Source organism: Apodemus sylvaticus, chromosome 18 (assembly GCF_947179515.1).
Source record: "Apodemus sylvaticus chromosome 18, mApoSyl1.1, whole genome shotgun sequence".
NCBI classification, from domain to species: Eukaryota; Metazoa; Chordata; class Mammalia; order Rodentia; family Muridae; genus Apodemus; species Apodemus sylvaticus.
Window position 1 is genome coordinate 70,733,967 of NC_067489.1, and position 16,701 is coordinate 70,750,667.

General features: G+C 52.6%; 1 protein-coding gene across 6 annotated transcripts; it reads right to left on the reverse strand.

Moving 5' to 3' along the window:
- Positions 1-884: 884 nt before the first annotated feature.
- Positions 885-12,586, reverse strand: Lrrc25 (leucine rich repeat containing 25). 6 transcript variants are annotated; one of them, XM_052162663.1, is made up of 3 exons: positions 12,470-12,586; positions 10,524-11,357; positions 885-1,449 (listed from the first exon to the last, which is right to left on the reverse strand). In XM_052162663.1, the coding sequence occupies exons 2-3, from the start codon at positions 11,321-11,323 to the stop codon at positions 981-983; spliced, it is 1,269 nt and encodes a 422-aa protein (XP_052018623.1). In that variant the 5' UTR covers positions 11,324-11,357; positions 12,470-12,586; the 3' UTR covers positions 885-980. The 6 variants fall into 6 exon arrangements, with proteins under 6 accessions (XP_052018623.1, XP_052018622.1, XP_052018620.1 ...); XM_052162662.1 differs by lacking the exon at positions 12,470-12,586 and adding an exon at positions 12,108-12,368; XM_052162660.1 differs by lacking the exon at positions 12,470-12,586 and adding an exon at positions 11,908-12,037.
- Positions 12,587-16,701: the final 4,115 nt, after the last annotated feature.

A 16,701-nucleotide genomic window follows, 5' to 3' on the forward strand; every position in this document is an offset into this window, starting at 1 on the left:
TGACTAGGTTGGGGTTCAAGGGAACCTGGAACAGCTTGAGGTGTCATAACTTCCTGGAACAACCTGAACTCTGGGCCTTGATATTATTAGGGTTTTCTAGATTCACAGTACTTATAGAATGAATCTATACATACATACACGCATACTATATATAGGTAGATATAGATAGATGTAGAATGTGTATATTCTAGAGGGGGGCTGTCATTGGAATGACTTGTAGGCTGCAGTCCAGATTGCCCAACAGTAGTTAGCTGTGAATAAAAAGTGTAAGAATCCAGTCATTGCTCCGTCAACCAGACTGGGTATCTCACTAGTCTTCAGTCTGTGCTGGAGTCTTGAAGTAGGCTCCAATGCCAGTGAAGGAATGGGTGTGCAAGCAAGGCAAGGACAAGCAGGCAAAGAGCAAAAGCTTCTTTCTTCCATTGTCCTAAGTTTCCAGCAGGAGAGAGGGGCCCAGATTAAAGGCGTGCCTTCCCACTTAAAAAAAAAATTGAGATCGCAGTGCACACCTGTAATCCCAGCACTCTGGGAGGCAGGGACAGGCAGGTTTCTGAGTTCGAGGCCAGCCTGATCTACAGAGTGAGTTCCAGGACAACCAGGGCTACACAGAGAAACCCTGTCTCAAAAATAAATAAATAAATAAAAAAATTGGGGTCAAAGCATGGAAGGTGCCTTCTCTCCAAGGTCCAGACATGAAGTGGATTTAGTCTGAGCCCTTGGGAGGTAGAGGCGGAACAATTTCTGTGAGTTCCAGAACAGTCTGGGGTACACAGAGAGATCCTGTCTCAGGAGAGAGAGACACACACAGAGAGAGACAGAGACACAGAGCAGAGACAGAGAGAGACACAGAGTCAGAGATACAGCAGAAATCACTCACAGGTATGTGTGGTCTCCAGTTTTGGGTTTAATTCCAGATTCTGTCAAGGTAACAATCTGGAGTCAAGACAGCACAGAAGGGGCGTTAAGTGTACTCTGTCTGGTCAGCAGTGACCCCTAGTGGGAAGGACAGGGAAAAGGGGCACACGGAGAGGCAGGAAGAGCCACCCAGTGTGGAGCCCCGACCCAGGATCTGGGGCTGGGGAGTCGTAGGGGTTGGGGGAGGAAAGGAAGAGAAGGGGTGGGGGGCAGAATGGATGAAAAGGCAGTGCTGTGACCTCGCAGGGCCCCCGGGATGACGTGAGTAAGGGGAGGGTGGAACCCTCGCACATGGCTGGCCCCGAAATCTCTGTGGAAAGCCTCCAGTACACAGGTCCACATCTGGAGACCACGTGAGGCAGGATCAGCACCACAACTGCACGCAGAGATACCATGGGAAGATGAGGCCCAACTCGAGACAGCAGCCGGTCCTTTCCTGCCGTGCTTCCAGTCAGAGCCGTGGCGTGGACAAGCTGAAGTGGCAACTGAAGCCTCCCGGCCAGATCTGCTCTCTGGTGTCGGCTGAAGGTCCCTCTGACAAAGCAAAAACTATCTAACTTCTCCTTAAAGCAGAAAGAAAACCTGCTAACGCAGCAGCAGCCATTTAAAAGCCACAGGGCGGCTGCCACTTCTCACATCTACGGGAAGGCTGGCGTTTGGAGCTCTGCGGATCCCAGCAGGGAAAAGGGATGCTCCCATTGGGCAAAGCGTCACTCCTCTTTCCTGTCACGGGCAACTCACCAGCACATAAAAGAGTCCCTCCCCCAGACCAGGGAGATGTGTGCCCTACTAAAATCCCTTGGAATAAAAATAGCCAAAATACAAGCCTCCTTGTTTGGGGAGGAAGTCCTTCAGATAGCGCCATGCATGGCCAGTGACAACGTTTGTAGCCTGGAATCATGGGCCTGAGTAACTTCTCTCATCAAAAACAGAGATACCCGAGAAGGAAAAACCCTCTCCCGTGATTTTTTGCCAATCTCAGCTGCAACGCACAGGGCCATCTGAACCAGGACAGGCTGATAGCACCTCAGCTCCCGAGCCCCTCAGTCAGATGAGCTCAAAGACCGAGGTCCTAAAATCCACTCTATTTCAGATCTCACGGCCATTAACCAACTAATAAGGAAAATAAAATGCACCCACCCACCCCTACCTCCTTAAGCCTTGGAGGAAATGCTAAATAAACCGTCTGCTCCTCCTGCCCCACACTCTCCCACTCAAGGACAAGGCTCCATTACAAAAACAACGGAGCTGCCACCTGCCTCCCTACCCCATCCAGCCAGGGAGTGGCATCGCTCGTCCCCCTTCTAAGACCTACAAAATGTGTAGATAAATGGCCCCGCCCCAAACTCCACGTCCCTTCGCCATCCTTCTACCACTCAACAGACTCTTGCAAAGAAGCTCCGCCTCCCATGGGACTCAGGAGTCTGACAGAATTAGAACCCCGAACCCTCGAGTGCTCCCCAGTAAAACCAACCACAGTCGAACTAAACTGCTCAGCTGGTACCCACTCCAAGCCTCAGACCTACAGAACTCAGGCGGGCAGTGTGTGAAGACTGCATCCGCGCACCCTGGGCAAAATCTCTCCTGCAGAGCCACAGGGCCAAGCTAAGCACACACCAAGACTGGACAGCTGTTTGCCCTTCTTCACTGCCCAGCCCGATGTTTTTGGAACGGGAAGCCTTATTTCCAGATGAAGGCCATCAACAAGTCAGGCAAAACCAGGGCAGAGGCGACACCCAGGAGGTTTTAATGAAGTCTTTGGGCGGGATGCCTTTTCTTCTCTCTCTCTCTCTCTCTCTGTGTGTGTGTGTGTGTGTGTGTGTGTGTGTGTGTGTGTGTGTCTCTGTCTCTCTTGGTTTTTCCAGACAGGGTTTCTCTGTGTAGCCCTGGATGTCCTGGAACTCACTCTGTAGACCAGGCTGGCCTCGAACTCAGAAATTCGCCTGCCTCTGCCTCCCAAGTGCTGGGATTAAAGGCATGCACACCACCATCACCCTGCATGGGATGACTTTTCTATTGCCAGTGTAGGAAAGCTCACTCCACTGTCTCCTCCCTGCTCTCCCTCCATTAAAGCCTGGAGAACCCATATCTGATTTTATTCTCAGAGCTAAACCCCACAGCCAGAGACCTCCTCCTCCTTCTTCTTCTTCTTCTTTTTTTTTTTTTTTTTTTTTGGATTTGGTTTTTTTGAGACAGGGTTTCTCTGTGTAGCCCTGGCTGTCCTGGAACTCACTCTGTAGACCAGGCTGGCCTCGAACTCAGAAACCCGCCTGCCTCTGCCTCCCAGAGTGCTGGTATTACAGGCGTGCGCCACCACTGCCCGGCTCAGAGACCTCCTTCTTAAAACCATTGTGTGGGAAGGCATGACTTCTGAATCCAGACTAGCTTGCCAGGGGCTCCGGGCAGAACACCAAAATAGGTGGATTGTAGCGACCCGGGATACAGGAATCGTGTCACACCAGATTACATCCGTGCTTCAGGCATTTGTAGCAGTAAAGACACAAGGAATCTGCTTCAATGTGGGGAGACAGGACACTAGAGGAATGAATGCCCACAAAACCCTCTCCCCATAACAGATTCTAGTCCCTCTAGGAAAATCTGTCCCTACCCCAGAAAAGGTTTCCACTGGAAGAGATACTGTTCCACTGTATATGATAAGGAGGGTAAGCCACTGAAGCCTTTAAACTTCATCCGGGGCAGCCCTCAGCCCTGACTGTAAGAGGGACAGCTGTTCCTGCCTTGTGGGTGTGTGTCCAGCATCTCAGAAGGCTCCCATCCGAAACTGACCATTAAAATAGATGATAAACCATTCAAGTGCCCTATTGATACTGGAGCAGACAGGACAATTTTAAGGCAGCAAGAGATCCCGTGTGACCGGCCACTGACCCCTGGGCTCCAGCTCCTAGGCTTAGGGTGTGTCTCTCACACATTCATCACATAGGCCTACAGGTCGGAAGCCCCGGATGGAGCTACTGGCCTCATACGCCCCCTGGTGGCTCAAGTAGCCACCAACATTCTAGGGAGAGATCTCTTACAAGCCTTACAGGTGGTTCTTACCACCCAACCAGAAAGATAGACATCAAGATAGAGGACATTACCTATAAAGAAAGTAATACCCAAGGAGACCCTAAAAACCCTCCTCCAGATCACCCCCAAATCTAGGCGCCGCTGTTAGATTTAATGCTCTCTGCCTTGATCGGTTCATCAATGAAGCCATCTGGATCGTACTGTGGCCTCTATCAAGGGAGACACTTAAGGTCCTCACACAGCTGGCAGAAGAACAGCTGTTGCTGCACCTCTGCCCTCCCACACTCCGTGGACCACCCTGTGTGTGCTATAAAAAAGACCTCAGGGGGCTGGAGGTTATTACACCATCTGAGGGCAGTTAACAAGATGATGCGAGTCTGGGGCTCTCCACAAAGAGGGCTACCCCATATCTCAGCCATCCCTGCCAATGTCCCCCTGTTAGCAATAGACACAAAGACCAATGCTCTTCCGACCCTCTCCATCCCTGAGACTGTGAGGACTTTGCGTTCTCAGTACCACCATTAACAACTCTGGCGTAGCCTCACCATATGAATGGACTGTTCTGCTGTGAATGGCAAAAGAACAGCCCAACCATTGGTCAGGAGGCTGAAGCCACCGCATTAATACCCTGTTTACGCTCTAATCTCTCTCTTACCTCTCTCACTCTCAGACTCTCTCTTGCCCCCTCTTGGGCTCTCCTCCCCTCCCCCTCTCTCCACGTGGTCATGGCTGGCCTCTACTTCTCTACTCTCTCCCTCTCTCTGCCTTTCTTTGCCTCTACTACCCCCTTAACTCCCATCCCATGCCTTGGATTAACCCTACTCTATACTAAAACCAAAAAACAAAAACAAAAAACCTATTTAGACAAAGGACTCATATCTCCCATTATATGGATGATATTTTAGTAAAGGGAGACTCTTTCCCCTTTCCCTCCCAACTTAAAGACCAACTAATACCTTCCCTATCTGCCCTAGGATTCAAAATAGTCCCTCACAAAATTCAACTTATTTTGTTCATTGCTTTTTTAGGAACAGAGATCTGCCTTACCTCAAAATGCCCCCTCAAACTCACCCTTCCCTCAAAAATTAACCCTTGCCTCCTCCAGAGATTTCTGGGCAACCTCAATTGTTTTCAGCCCTGACTCCCCCTTCCTACAAGGACCCTCTGACCCCTCTTCAACCTCCTGAAAGGAGACAAAAGTCCCTCCTTCCCGAGAACACTGTCGCCAGAGGCAGTCTGAGCCCTAGATTCTGTCAGTGCAGCCCTAGAAGATGTTGCTCTTGCTTGGTATGACCCAACGACACCTACACAGCTCCTCATCTCTAACTCTACCCCTACACTTGTGGGAGCCCTTTACCAACCTTAGGGGGTACTGGAATGGCTCCACACCCCATGGGTAGTACACCCCAAATTTTAAATAAGGTGGATGCACTGGATTGCATGATTAAAAATGGCAGAGATAGAGCCCTGAAAACCCTGGGGAAAGATCCTGACATTCTTCACCCCGTCTTCCTCTCCGACATTCAGTGGCTAATCAAAACTCACTCCCCCTTTGCTATCAGCTTGATAGGATTCCCGGAACAAATTGACAACCATTATCCTGATAGAGGCCTCTGCTCTCCCTCTGTTGCGATGGCTGCCCCCCAAACTATTCTCAAAAGGGCTCTGTCTTAGTCAGGGTTTCTATTCCTGCACAAACATCATGACCAAGAAGCAAGTTGGGGAGGAAAGGGTTTATTGAGCTTACACTTCCATGTTGGAGTTCATCACTAAAGGAAGTCAGGACTGGAACTCAAGCAGGTCAGGAAGCAGGAGCTGATGCAGAGGCCATGGAGGGATGTTTCTTACTGGCTTGCTTCCCCTGGCTTGCTCATCTTGCTCTCTTATAGAATCCAAGAACACCAGCCCAGAGATGGCACCACCTACAAGGGGCCCTCCCCACTTGATCACTAATTGAGAAAATGCCCCACAGCTGGATCTCATGGAGGCACTTCCCCAACTGAAGCTCCTTTCTGTGATAACTCCAGCCTGTGTCAAGCTGACACACAGAACCAGCCAGTACAGTCTCATAGCAGGAGCCCCTCAATATTTACCAATAGGGGAAGATGGGGGAAAGAGGGGGCTGCCACAGTTATATACTACTTCCCTGAGGATGAACCCCATCCTCCAATTCAAAGAGCTACCTTGTCACTCGCACCAATATAAAGAACTATATGCCATCTATCCAGCTCTAAAAGACGCCAAGGCCCCCTTCACCTCTTTTCAGACGGTGTATACGCTGTCAGTTTGCTCCCCTGGCTGTCAAGATCAAACTAGACGCCAGCCCTCTTCCTCTCTAGTCATACAGTTCTCCGTCCTCCTACAGGAAAGGGCCTCCCCGTCTGCAGCCATGTCGGATCTCACAGTCCCCTGCCAGGTCCCATATCTGAGGGAGATGCACTCGCTCTCCAAACCGCCTCAATGGGACATTCATGGCCTCCACTGAGTGAGCACACACACACACACACACACACACACACACACACACCTAAAGGGGCTTCACGCACGCTTCACCCACATCCCCTTTGTTCAACTCCAAAGGATAAAGACGCTCCTCTTGTGCGTCCCTCATTCCTTCCTCAGCTTTACAAACAATGAGCGCCGACCCGAGGCCTCCAATCCAAAGCCTTATGACAAATGATGTCAGCCATCTTCCCAATTCAGCAGACAGAAATATGTTTTGTCACTGTAGACACATACGCACATTTGATATGGGTTACAGCCTAAATAGGCGAAAACACAAGAAAGTCAGTTCACCGTATGCTCTCACAGCTGCCATCGTGGGCAGTCCTCTGCAGATAAAAACTGATAATATCAGCACACCCCTCTCTTTGAACCCCTCACTCTTTGCCTTGTAGGGCGAAACCCCATCTTCCACGTGTCGATGGCATCGCCATCGCCAGATCAGCATGTGTTAACCCTGCTGCCCTCCTCCGGGACAGGTGCCTGTGTTGACCCCTTCCAAGGCTCTATGAACCTGAAGAACTTGCACTTTCAATGGCTTCCACTACAGTCGGCCTTCAGTCTGTTCAAGGCCAGGTCACCTCCTAAGCAGCAGTCGCTCTCCAAAACCACGGTGGAGAACCCCGGACTTGCTGACCGCTGCACAAGGGGGGACTTGCATTTTGCTGGGGGAGGAATGCTGCTGCTATGTCAGTGAATCTGGGCTGGTAGAACAAGATATACAAAAGCTCAAAGAGCTCCGGGGGAACCTCCGGGCATGCTATACTCCCAGCACCCCTTGCCCTGGCGCTCTGACCCCAGCACCCCTCCCCCTGGCACTCTGACCCCTTGGTAGCCAGGGTTTCCCCTCCTTGGTCCCATACTCGCCACTGGAGCCTTGTTTCTCTTGGCAACCTGCCTCATTCAGTTTCTTTATTTTTTCTTAAAAATGTATTTATTTATTTTATGCATATGTAGTTATCTTCAGACACCCCAGCAGAGGGCATCAGATCCCATTTCAGATGGTTGTGAGCCACCATGGGATTTGAACTCAGGACCTCTGGAAGAGCAGTTGGTGCTTTAGCCTCTGAGCCATCTCTCCAGCTCCTCCCATTCAGTTTCTAAAGCAGCAGATGAACAGCATTGCAAAGATCGCTGCCAATCAGGGCACGGGTCAGTGTCAAACTGTTCCCAGCACAGGAGACAGTCATCCTGATGACACTTCTCCATTATAAAAAGAAAACGGGGCAGGTGGTAGCGGCACACGCCTTTAGTCCCAGCACTTGGGAGGCAGAGGCAGGCAGATTTCTGAGTTCGAGGCCAGCCTGGTCTACAGAGTGAGTTCCAGGACAGCCAGGACTACACAGAGAAACCCTGTCTTGGAAAACCAAAAAAAAAAAAAAAAAAGAAAAAGAAAAAGAAAAAAAAAAAAAGAAAAAGAAAGAAAGAAAAAAGAAAAAACAAACAAAACAAAACAAAAACAAATGAGAGAGAGAGAGGAAAGAAAAAGGAAAGAAGGTGGGGTTGTTGCGTGGGCTGTGAGAGGCGTGTGTGTAAGGTTGAGCTCAGGTTTGAACCCTGAAGGACGGTAGGAAGCCTGGCTCCTGTCACTTAGCCACACACACTCCCTACAGAGGACTGCGGCCATCGGCAGCACCCCAAGCCCTCCCACATGGAGATAAGGTATCCCCAAGCCAGCAGGAAGCACCTGTTGTCAGACCCTGACCCACCCCAGAACTGTATATAAGAATCCTATCCAGGAGGAATGAAGGCGTGTGGGAATTACCCCGTTGTCTGAGAGCTTCTGCCCTCAGAGCTGTAACACTGCCGCCAGAAGCTCGCTCCCCTGCACCCCTCGCGGGCTGCTTAGCCTCCCGCAGGCTCAGTCCGACCCCACTGAGCGGGGAGCGACAGAAGGGACAGGGGCAGGAGGAAGGTGGAGGCAGCGGCAGCGGCGGTGGCGGCGATTTCCCCTCCCTCTCACCCCCTCGCCCGAATCCTCACAGCCAGGGAAGCCTCCAGTGCACCGGTGTGGAGTCTCGGCGGGAGGCTGCGGGGCAGGCAGACAGACGGACAGTGAGGACAGGACAGTGAATTCTGATGGAGTTCGGACTCTCCGGAAACCACCGGTCTGTCCTGCTCAGAGCCAGCTGCTCTACGAGGCCCAGAGCTTTTATTGAGCATCACCTGCATGCACAGAAGGGTTTCTGGCCCTCTTTCCGCTTTGGGGGTGGTGGTGTCCTCCCTGTGATGTTGAGAGAGTGTGCGGGGCCGTGGGGGCTGCGGGAGGCGGATTCTCGGGTTCAGTGTCTTCCCCCACTGGCCGGACCCGGCTCAGCGCCATGAGACCACACACTCCTGGTCGTCCGGTGGGGCCCGCACCAGGGGCTTCAGGTTGCAATAGACGGGCTGAGGGTCCTGGTCGACACTCCTGTAGTTCATGTAGCAGTCACTGTCCCCAGAAGGGCGGCTTCTGCAGAGGCAGGTGGACATCAGAGGCGCAGGACTGAGGCTGAGAGACAGGGAGCAGCCCTGGCCAGGATTGGAGCCTGTCTGTCCCTTCTTCCAGAGACAGGATCTCACCGTGTAGCCCAGGCTGGCCTGGCACTCAAAGATATATACTGCTCTGCTCCTGCCAGTTTTTCCAACTCAGTGTTTGACCCCCACTCTTCTGAAGGTCACTGACTCAGCACCATTAAAATATAAGTGTGAAAAACACACAACTGATTTGACTTGTCTATGTGCACTTGTGTAGGTGTATGAGTGCATGTGTGTGTGAGCATGCAAGCATGCGTGTGTGTGTGCGCACCTGCATGAGTGCATGTGTGTTGTATGTGTATGTGCATGTATGCTTCGTGCATTTATGTGTGTGCATGTGTGCGTTTGTGCGCATGAATCATTCACGAATGTGAGTGCATGTGTGTGTCTGTGCTGGTGTGTGCGCGTGTGTGTGTGTGGACATATGAGTGTGCATCCATATGTGCATGTATGTGTGTCTGTGCATGCATGTGCACACACGCCTGTGTGCATATATGCGTGTGTGGGTGCTCGTGTGCCCTGATATCTCCTCTCCAGTTCCAGAACTCAGCTTCTTATGTTTGTGTGTGTGTTTTGAGACAGGGTCAGGGTAGCCTGAGATTTTACATCTCCCAACCCACCCCAGCGGGCCTGGATGGTGGGAAGCGGATGTCTGGGCGGGCAGCCCTACTCTGAGTTTACTTTTAACGTTTTTTGGGTGTGACAGGCTCTGTGAGCCCTGAATGGATATGAAGAAGGGAGCCCCACCCTCAGCAGGGCCTAGGGTGGGGCCATCTCTCCTGTCCCCCTGACAGACTAGCTCAGCCTAAGTTGCTGACTTTCCCCATCCCCCACACGGGTCATTTCCCACTTCCCCGTTCTCAATATTTGCATCTCATTTGCATACGTTCTTCCCAGCAACAGAGTTACCCAAATCCCCTGCCTCAGCTTCCAGTCCAACTTCCCGTCCCTATTCCTGGTCTGCACCCCCAAGGGCGAATCACAAATTTCCCATCTCTCTCTCTCTCTCTCTCTCTCTCTCTCTCTCTCTCTCTCTCTCTCTTTCTGTCCCCAACACAGAATCCTTCTGCCTCCACCCAGGGCCAGGAAGAGAAGTGGGAGCAACAACCTTACTCATTTATCCAGTCTTAACCTGCTGTGCATCCCATGTGCACCAGGGAGATGCAGGTGTCCCTTATAGCGTGGGGACACAGACATCCACAACAGGAGACTGGGCTGCTGGCTCTTTGCCAAGCTCTACTTGACCTGAAGCCTTGTTTCCTCCAGAGGTATGGGCTGGGTTTACAGCTCACCAAGTAGGGGGCTGACTCCTTGGAAACTTTCCAGACTCTCACCCTTGCACCTGGAGGTAAGGCGAGGCCTACAACCCTCATCTGAACATGTGATGCTACTTGGCCACACAGCCTGCACAAGGCCACACAGCCTGCACAAGGCCAGCTGACTGTCTCAGGCCAACTCCCCAAGTAGTCAGTAATCCCCACTGCCTCTGACAGGGGCATGCCTTCTTGTCCTGCTAGAGCAGAGTCATTGCTTACTGTGTACAGGGAGCCGGGGTCACTCACCTGCCTGTAGACCATGAGCAGTCCTCCGCAGGCTGACCAATGAAGACATTCTCATAATCCGTTGTGAACCTACTGGGCGGCGAGTCTGGGGCCTTGGGGCCAGGTCGCCGGCTGCTATACCTTGGCAGGAAGTCTGTCATTGCTCTGGGGACATCGTGTGAATTCTGGGCCTTGCTGAGGCTCTGTTTACTAGCTCGCCGGCGAAGAAGTCTCCAGGCCAGCACAGACCCACTGACAGCCAAAGCCAGGAAGATAGAACCCGCAACAAGGGCGCCAATGGTACCCGGGCCCCAGCCAGCAGGACAGCTGACCTGAAGGAAGGTGGAGAGGTTTCTGGGAACTGCAGTGGCCGGGTGTAGACACAGCGGCGGCTGCTGCTGCTGTCCGGAGCAGTTCTGGCGGAGGCGGATATCGTGCCAGGAGGCTAGCCCACAGCTGCAGTCTGCCCTGAGCTCCAGGTCACAGCGTAGGGCCAGTGACCTGTCCACACTGTCCAGCGGGTTGTGGGTGACAATCAGGATTTTCAGCTTTTCCATGGTGGAGAAGAAGACCCCAGGGAGCACGTGCAGGCCATTGTCAGACAGGTCCAGGACGTGAGCATTGCTGGCCTGCAAGGGCTGGCTCCACGGCAGGGACAGGCCAAGGCCACTGAAATTGAGGCAGGTGTCATTAAATGTCTGCTTCCAGTCTACATTGCTTGGGTAAACCGTGCAGGTAGGATCTTGACTCCCTGACTTGCGGAGTGTGGCCAACAGCATCAGGAGACATGACCACAGCCACCCGGCTCTGGTGCTCCCCATTCTAGCAACTGTGGGGTAACACGTAAGTTGAACACTGTGGGTTTAAACAAATACAGATTAATAATTCAAACCAAGCTATATTAAAGTGGCTCATACCTTTAATCTCAGCACTCATCTGGCAGAGGCAGGTGGATCTCTGTGAGTTCGAGGTCAGTCTGGTCTACATAGAGAGACCCAATAAAACCCAAATAAAACACCCCAACCATTTAAGGCTTTTCTGACATGGTCTCTGGCTGGCCACCTCTCTCTGTGTTTCCCTGGTCCCTGGTCCTTGAGCCTCCAACTGCTGGTCTGTGAAATGGGTGCATCTCGCACCTGCCTATCACAAGACTAAAATACCTTCCCACCCCACCCCACCCCCGCCCCCCACCGCCTGGCCTTCCAACCTACTGCAGCACTCCCACGGACCAAAACATAGCCAACCATATGCCAATGACTTGTCCTGGAATCCGCCTCAACCCAGTTCTGGCCATCTTCCCTGCAGACCCCGCTCCTCACGCTACACTGCCCAACCCCGTGTGAGCCGAGCCTGAGGCCTTCACAGTGTCGCAGCCTCAGGGGCCTGGGACGGGCTTGGGGTTCACCTCTCCTGAAGCTCTCTACCTGTGAGCCCCACGCCTGGGGAAGAGGAGAGGATGTAGGAGTGGAGGGGATTGCAGAGAACCCGCTGGCAGCCTTGGCCTCCCACTGGAGGAGGAGGGGCCATGCTGTCCCACTTCTCTCTTGCTGTGACCCCACCCTTGAGCCCCTCAGCCTGCCGCTTCCCCTCCACCCTATCCCTGACCTTTGCTGGGCTCTGCAAATATTCATCCAACCAACAGTGCCTCGGCTCTGGGCATGTCCTCAAGGGACATCTGGTCCTGAAAAAGGTCAGAACTGGACAGTGATCAGAAATCTGACCCCTCTCTGCCCCGCATGGAGGCAAGACAGAAAAAAAGGGTCAGATCCCGGAAGGCATCCGAGAAAAGGAGACATTAAGGTTAGGGCTTCAACGCATAGCCAGGAGTTGTCATGGAGTCTTAAAATCTGTCCTTAATTCTCCAAGCTCCTAACGGTCCACAGATGCTCTGTGGAAGTTTCTCTAGCTGACTGTTGGAGAATGGTTGTGGGGACCACCCAGGGGAGGAGCACACAGCTGATAAATACCTGGCAGGCAGGCAGGAGCAGTCCTCAACGAGGCAGCAGGAGCTAAGACCCTGCGGCTGTGGAGCAGCTGGGTAAGAGGAAGCTCAAGGGGGAACTGGAAGTGTGGGCCTCGCGCTGGTGTAAACCGAGGAACCAGCAGTCCAGGGACCAGTGGGAACCAGGCCCAGGCCGGCGTGTGCTCAGGGAATGGAAGGCAGGGTGCTGGGGTGTGACGACCGAATCTGTATCCCTGAGGCAGACACGCCACACTATCAGAAGGAACCCCACCCAGGAAGACACTGTCCTAGAGGAGAAAGTGGCTAGGCTGTGTAAGGGCTTGGGTCCGGTGACCAGCTCTGTCCTTGACCCCCTTGGGGATGTCACCTCCGTGGAGGCTCCACATGGCCCGGCTGGCAGAGATATGGGATACAGGGACCCTGGTACTGAAAGGGCGAACGGGGGCCGGCCAGTGCTGGTAGCCGGGTTTGTATGTGTTCCCTGCTCAGCAGTTGGGAGAGCTCAGGCCCAGCCCGATCGAGAGCCCGGGAATTTGAGTCCCATACCAGCAGCCCGCACGCGTGTGTCTGTTATATGATGCCCCGTGTGGATGAACCAGGACTCATGACCCTGGGTGACAGTTGTCGGACACAATGACAAGAGCAGTCTCCCTTCCCGAGGCTCCAGCAGTCTCCGCTCAAGACATTGGGACATGGACTATTCTGGAAGCAGGGAGGACAGACAGGTGGACGGAGGACAGCTGACAAGAGTTTACTCTCTCCTTCCTCCACGTGGTCAGGCATGGTGGCAAGAACCAGTCTACCAAAATCTTTGAATGAAAGCCACAAACAGAGGCCAGAAGTGCCTCACCCTCAACCACATATGCCCAAAGACACCCCGAAATACCCAATGATTCTTTTGTTTGTTTGTTTGTTTGTTTTTTCGAGACAGGGTTTCTCTGTGTAGCTCCAGCTGTCCTGGAACTCACTCTGTAGACCAGGCTGGCCTCGAACTCAGAAATCTGCCTGCCTCTGCCTCCCAAGTGCTGGGATTACAGGCGTGTGCCATCACGCCTGGCTTATCCAATGATTCTTAAAGACACCCCTGAGACCTTCAAAGATATTGGGAGACCCCCCAATGCCTCTGAATGTGCACACACACACACACACACACACACACACACACACAACTCCCAAGATCCCTAGAGACTCTGCCATGCAGCCTTCATAACCAAGGTCCCCAATATATGACACCACAGGACTGAGCCCTGCTGACCTGACGCTCTTGTGCTTGAGCAGCCTGTGTCCCCCAGTGTCCCAGGCTCTGAGATCAGCTCCACCTGCTGCTTGTCCCCCCACAAGCGTCTGACACCCCAGAAATGTCCAGTCCTGCCTACAGCCCTCCCTGCATCCAGGCCCCAGGTCCTACACCTCAGTGACCCCCTTCCTCGCTCCCTGTGAAGGCTACAGAGCCAGGAAGCCTGTGTGATGGACACACTTCGTTCTTCTTTACAGGAAGGAGGACTGCATGCCAGGCTGCTGACCAAGTAAGGACCAGCGGTGGGCTGTGTGACTGGGGACACTGACAGTCATTGGTCATGTTAAGACTGACAAGTGAACTTCGGTAGCATTGCTCCTGCCCACTCGGAAACCCACAAACCCAGTTTCTAGTTCCCGGGAAATCTAGGGGCAAAGCTGCTCTGAACGATGATCTCTATTCAGCCAGTGTAGCTTAGATTGCGCGGGAACTGTCATCCTCCTGCCTGCACATGCCCAGTGTTGGAGGGGCGGAGCCTGCGCTCCTGCCCTGGGTGGTATTTCATGGAGGATTCCAGGCCTGTGCTCACAGAGAAGCACTCAGGAAGCTGGGCGGTAACCAGCAGGCTAGTCTTTTCAACAGAGGCCATGAGCGGCTGTTTCCCACCCAGAATGCGGATGTGGTTACCAGCCTGGTGACCTGTGCTCTATGCAGGGCCAGGCCGGGCCGGTCCTTAGTGTGGACATTTTGTTTCTCTGTGAATAGAAGCCATCTTTTACGAAAGTGGTCATATGCATTCTGTTAAGAGCTTCAGTGCAGCAGGGCGTGGTGGCGCAAGCCTGTAATCCCAGAACTTGGAGGCAGAGGCAGGCGGATTTCTGAGTTTGAGGCCAGCCTGGTCTACAGAGTGAGTTCCAGGGCAGTCAGGGCTACACAGAGAAGAGAGAGAGAGAGAGAGAGGGAGAGAGAGAGAGAGAGAGAGAGAGAGAGAGAGAGAGAGAGAGAGCGCTTCAGTGTAAATGCGTCTTAAGTTTCCTTGTACACAGGGAATTGGATTATCAGCAGAATGTCCCCCCTCCACCCCCAATCGTGCTTAAAGATGGCTACAATAAACCATCCTGTGTCAGGATCCAGTTGCTGGGCCATCTTAAGCGGGATTTCCCTCCTGCCTCAGCAGAGTCGTTTCTCTGCTGGCCCTGGTGTTGGCAGAGACTCTCAGAGAATTATAAAGCCACTTGTAGAGACATACGGCATGATTGAAGCCAGGGTGGCTACTGTGGTGCACCCCCACAGTGCTGGGGTCCCTTCCTCTGCAGAAGGTTGTGGAGAACAGCCCCGAACTGCAGGAGCTCGGCCACACCCACCACTGTGGACCCAGGAGAACAGCTGCTTCTGCTGCTTGGTTGCTGCCTCCTGTGCTTGCCAGGGCCAGCCTGAGCTACTCTGGGATCCTCAGTGAGGATCTGGGGTGAGGCTCGGGGTTCAGGCCTTGCCGAGAACTCATGAGAAAGTAATAACATCACCTCCATTTCACAGACAGGGAAACTGAGGTCCAGGCCTAAACAGAGGGTCTGACCGCAGCCGCGAAGACACCTTGATGTACCACAGAGGATTGGTTCTGTGAGCTTGGAAGTGTTTTTGAGTGGTTCCACACACGCTTGAGTGCTGCTCTGGAACTTGGAGGTCTGTCTGCCTCCAGAGTGCTGGATCGCGGAGCTGCTCCATGCAGGAAAGGAAGGCCTTCTGTTGTGATTTATATTTAGTGGCCCTGAGTCTTTTCAAAAAATTGTTATGTGTGAGTGTGTGATACTTAGGGTGTATGTGTGACATTGTGTGTGTGACATTATATGAGTGTCCGTGGAAACCAGAAGAGCTGCTCCAATCCCCTCCTGACAGTGAGAGCCACGGGGGGGGGGGGGCAGGCCCAGGAATGGAATCTACGGCCTCTCAAGACCAGCGAGATCTTTAAATGGCGGAGCCTTCTCTCCAGTCACAGCCCCCTCCCGAGCCTGTGGGTTTGTGTTCAGCACAGGAGTGGAAAGATTCTGGTTATTTAGGAGCTGCTTGGCCTATGACAATCAGACTCCAGACCCGCAGCATGCAATTCTACTCAGTCAGTCTGCAGAATGGGCTATGTGGGGACTCCACCCCCAACCTTAGTCAACAAGTGGCAAGGGGTTGGGGGATGGAATCCAGGGCCTGGTGCATGCTGGGTAAGTAGTTTACCACCTATGTACCAAACCTGAGAGTTTCCCATTTAATGCCTGGAAAGGCTTTATTTATTTATTTATTTATTTATTTATTTATTTATTTATTTTTGAGACAGGGTTTCTCTGTGTAGCCCTGGCTGTCCTGGAACTCGCTCTGTAGACCAGGCTGGTCTCGAACTCACAGAGTATGAGTACTTATTGGACCCATACAAGATGCAGCACAATCATCCCTGTTTGGCTAAGGGCAATGTAGAGGTAAGAAAAACAACCAATTATTATTTTATTTATTTTTGTTTCCCGTGTATTAGTGTTTGGTTTGTATGTATGTATGTCTATGTGAGGGTGTCGGATCCCCTGGAACGGGAGTCACGGTGAAGAAGCAGGGTGACTTCATCTTGGGCTTGAAAACCATTTTATAGTAAAGACAAACTAAGTTCATTCCCGCTTATGATTTGTTTCCCAAGTCCGGGGCTAGGTGCCGCCCATAACAAATGGCCCAGCACTGCTTGCTCCTGGGACAGACGGACAACCATAGCTGTGCTTTAAAAAGCTACAAGCACTGGGCGGTGGTGGCGCACGCCTGAAATCCCAGCACTTGGGAGGCAGAGGCAGGCAGATTTCTGAGTTCGAGGTCAGCCTGGTCTACAGAGTGAGTTCCAGGACAGCCAGGGCTACACAGAGAAACCCTGTCTCAAAAAAAACCAAATCCAAAAAAACAAAAACAAACAAACAAACAAAAGCTACAAGCATCTTGTAGCGCTCCCCTGGTTTCAGGCCGAGGGCCACTGC

Bases quoted from the DNA above. Each gene is read 5' to 3' on its own strand.
- Lrrc25 (XM_052162660.1), bottom strand. From the start codon at position 12,029: ATGGCCCCTCCTCCTCCAGTGGGAGGCCAAGGCTGCCAGCGGGTTCTC. The intron at 11,358-11,907 runs GTGAACCCCAAG...TTAAACCCACAG, and splicing joins GGTAGAGAGCTTCAGGAGAG to TGTTCAACTTACGTGTTACC. The intron at 1,450-10,523 runs GTGAGTGACCCC...TTGCTTTGTCAG, and splicing joins TGCTCATGGTCTACAGGCAG to AGGGACCTTCAGCCGACACC.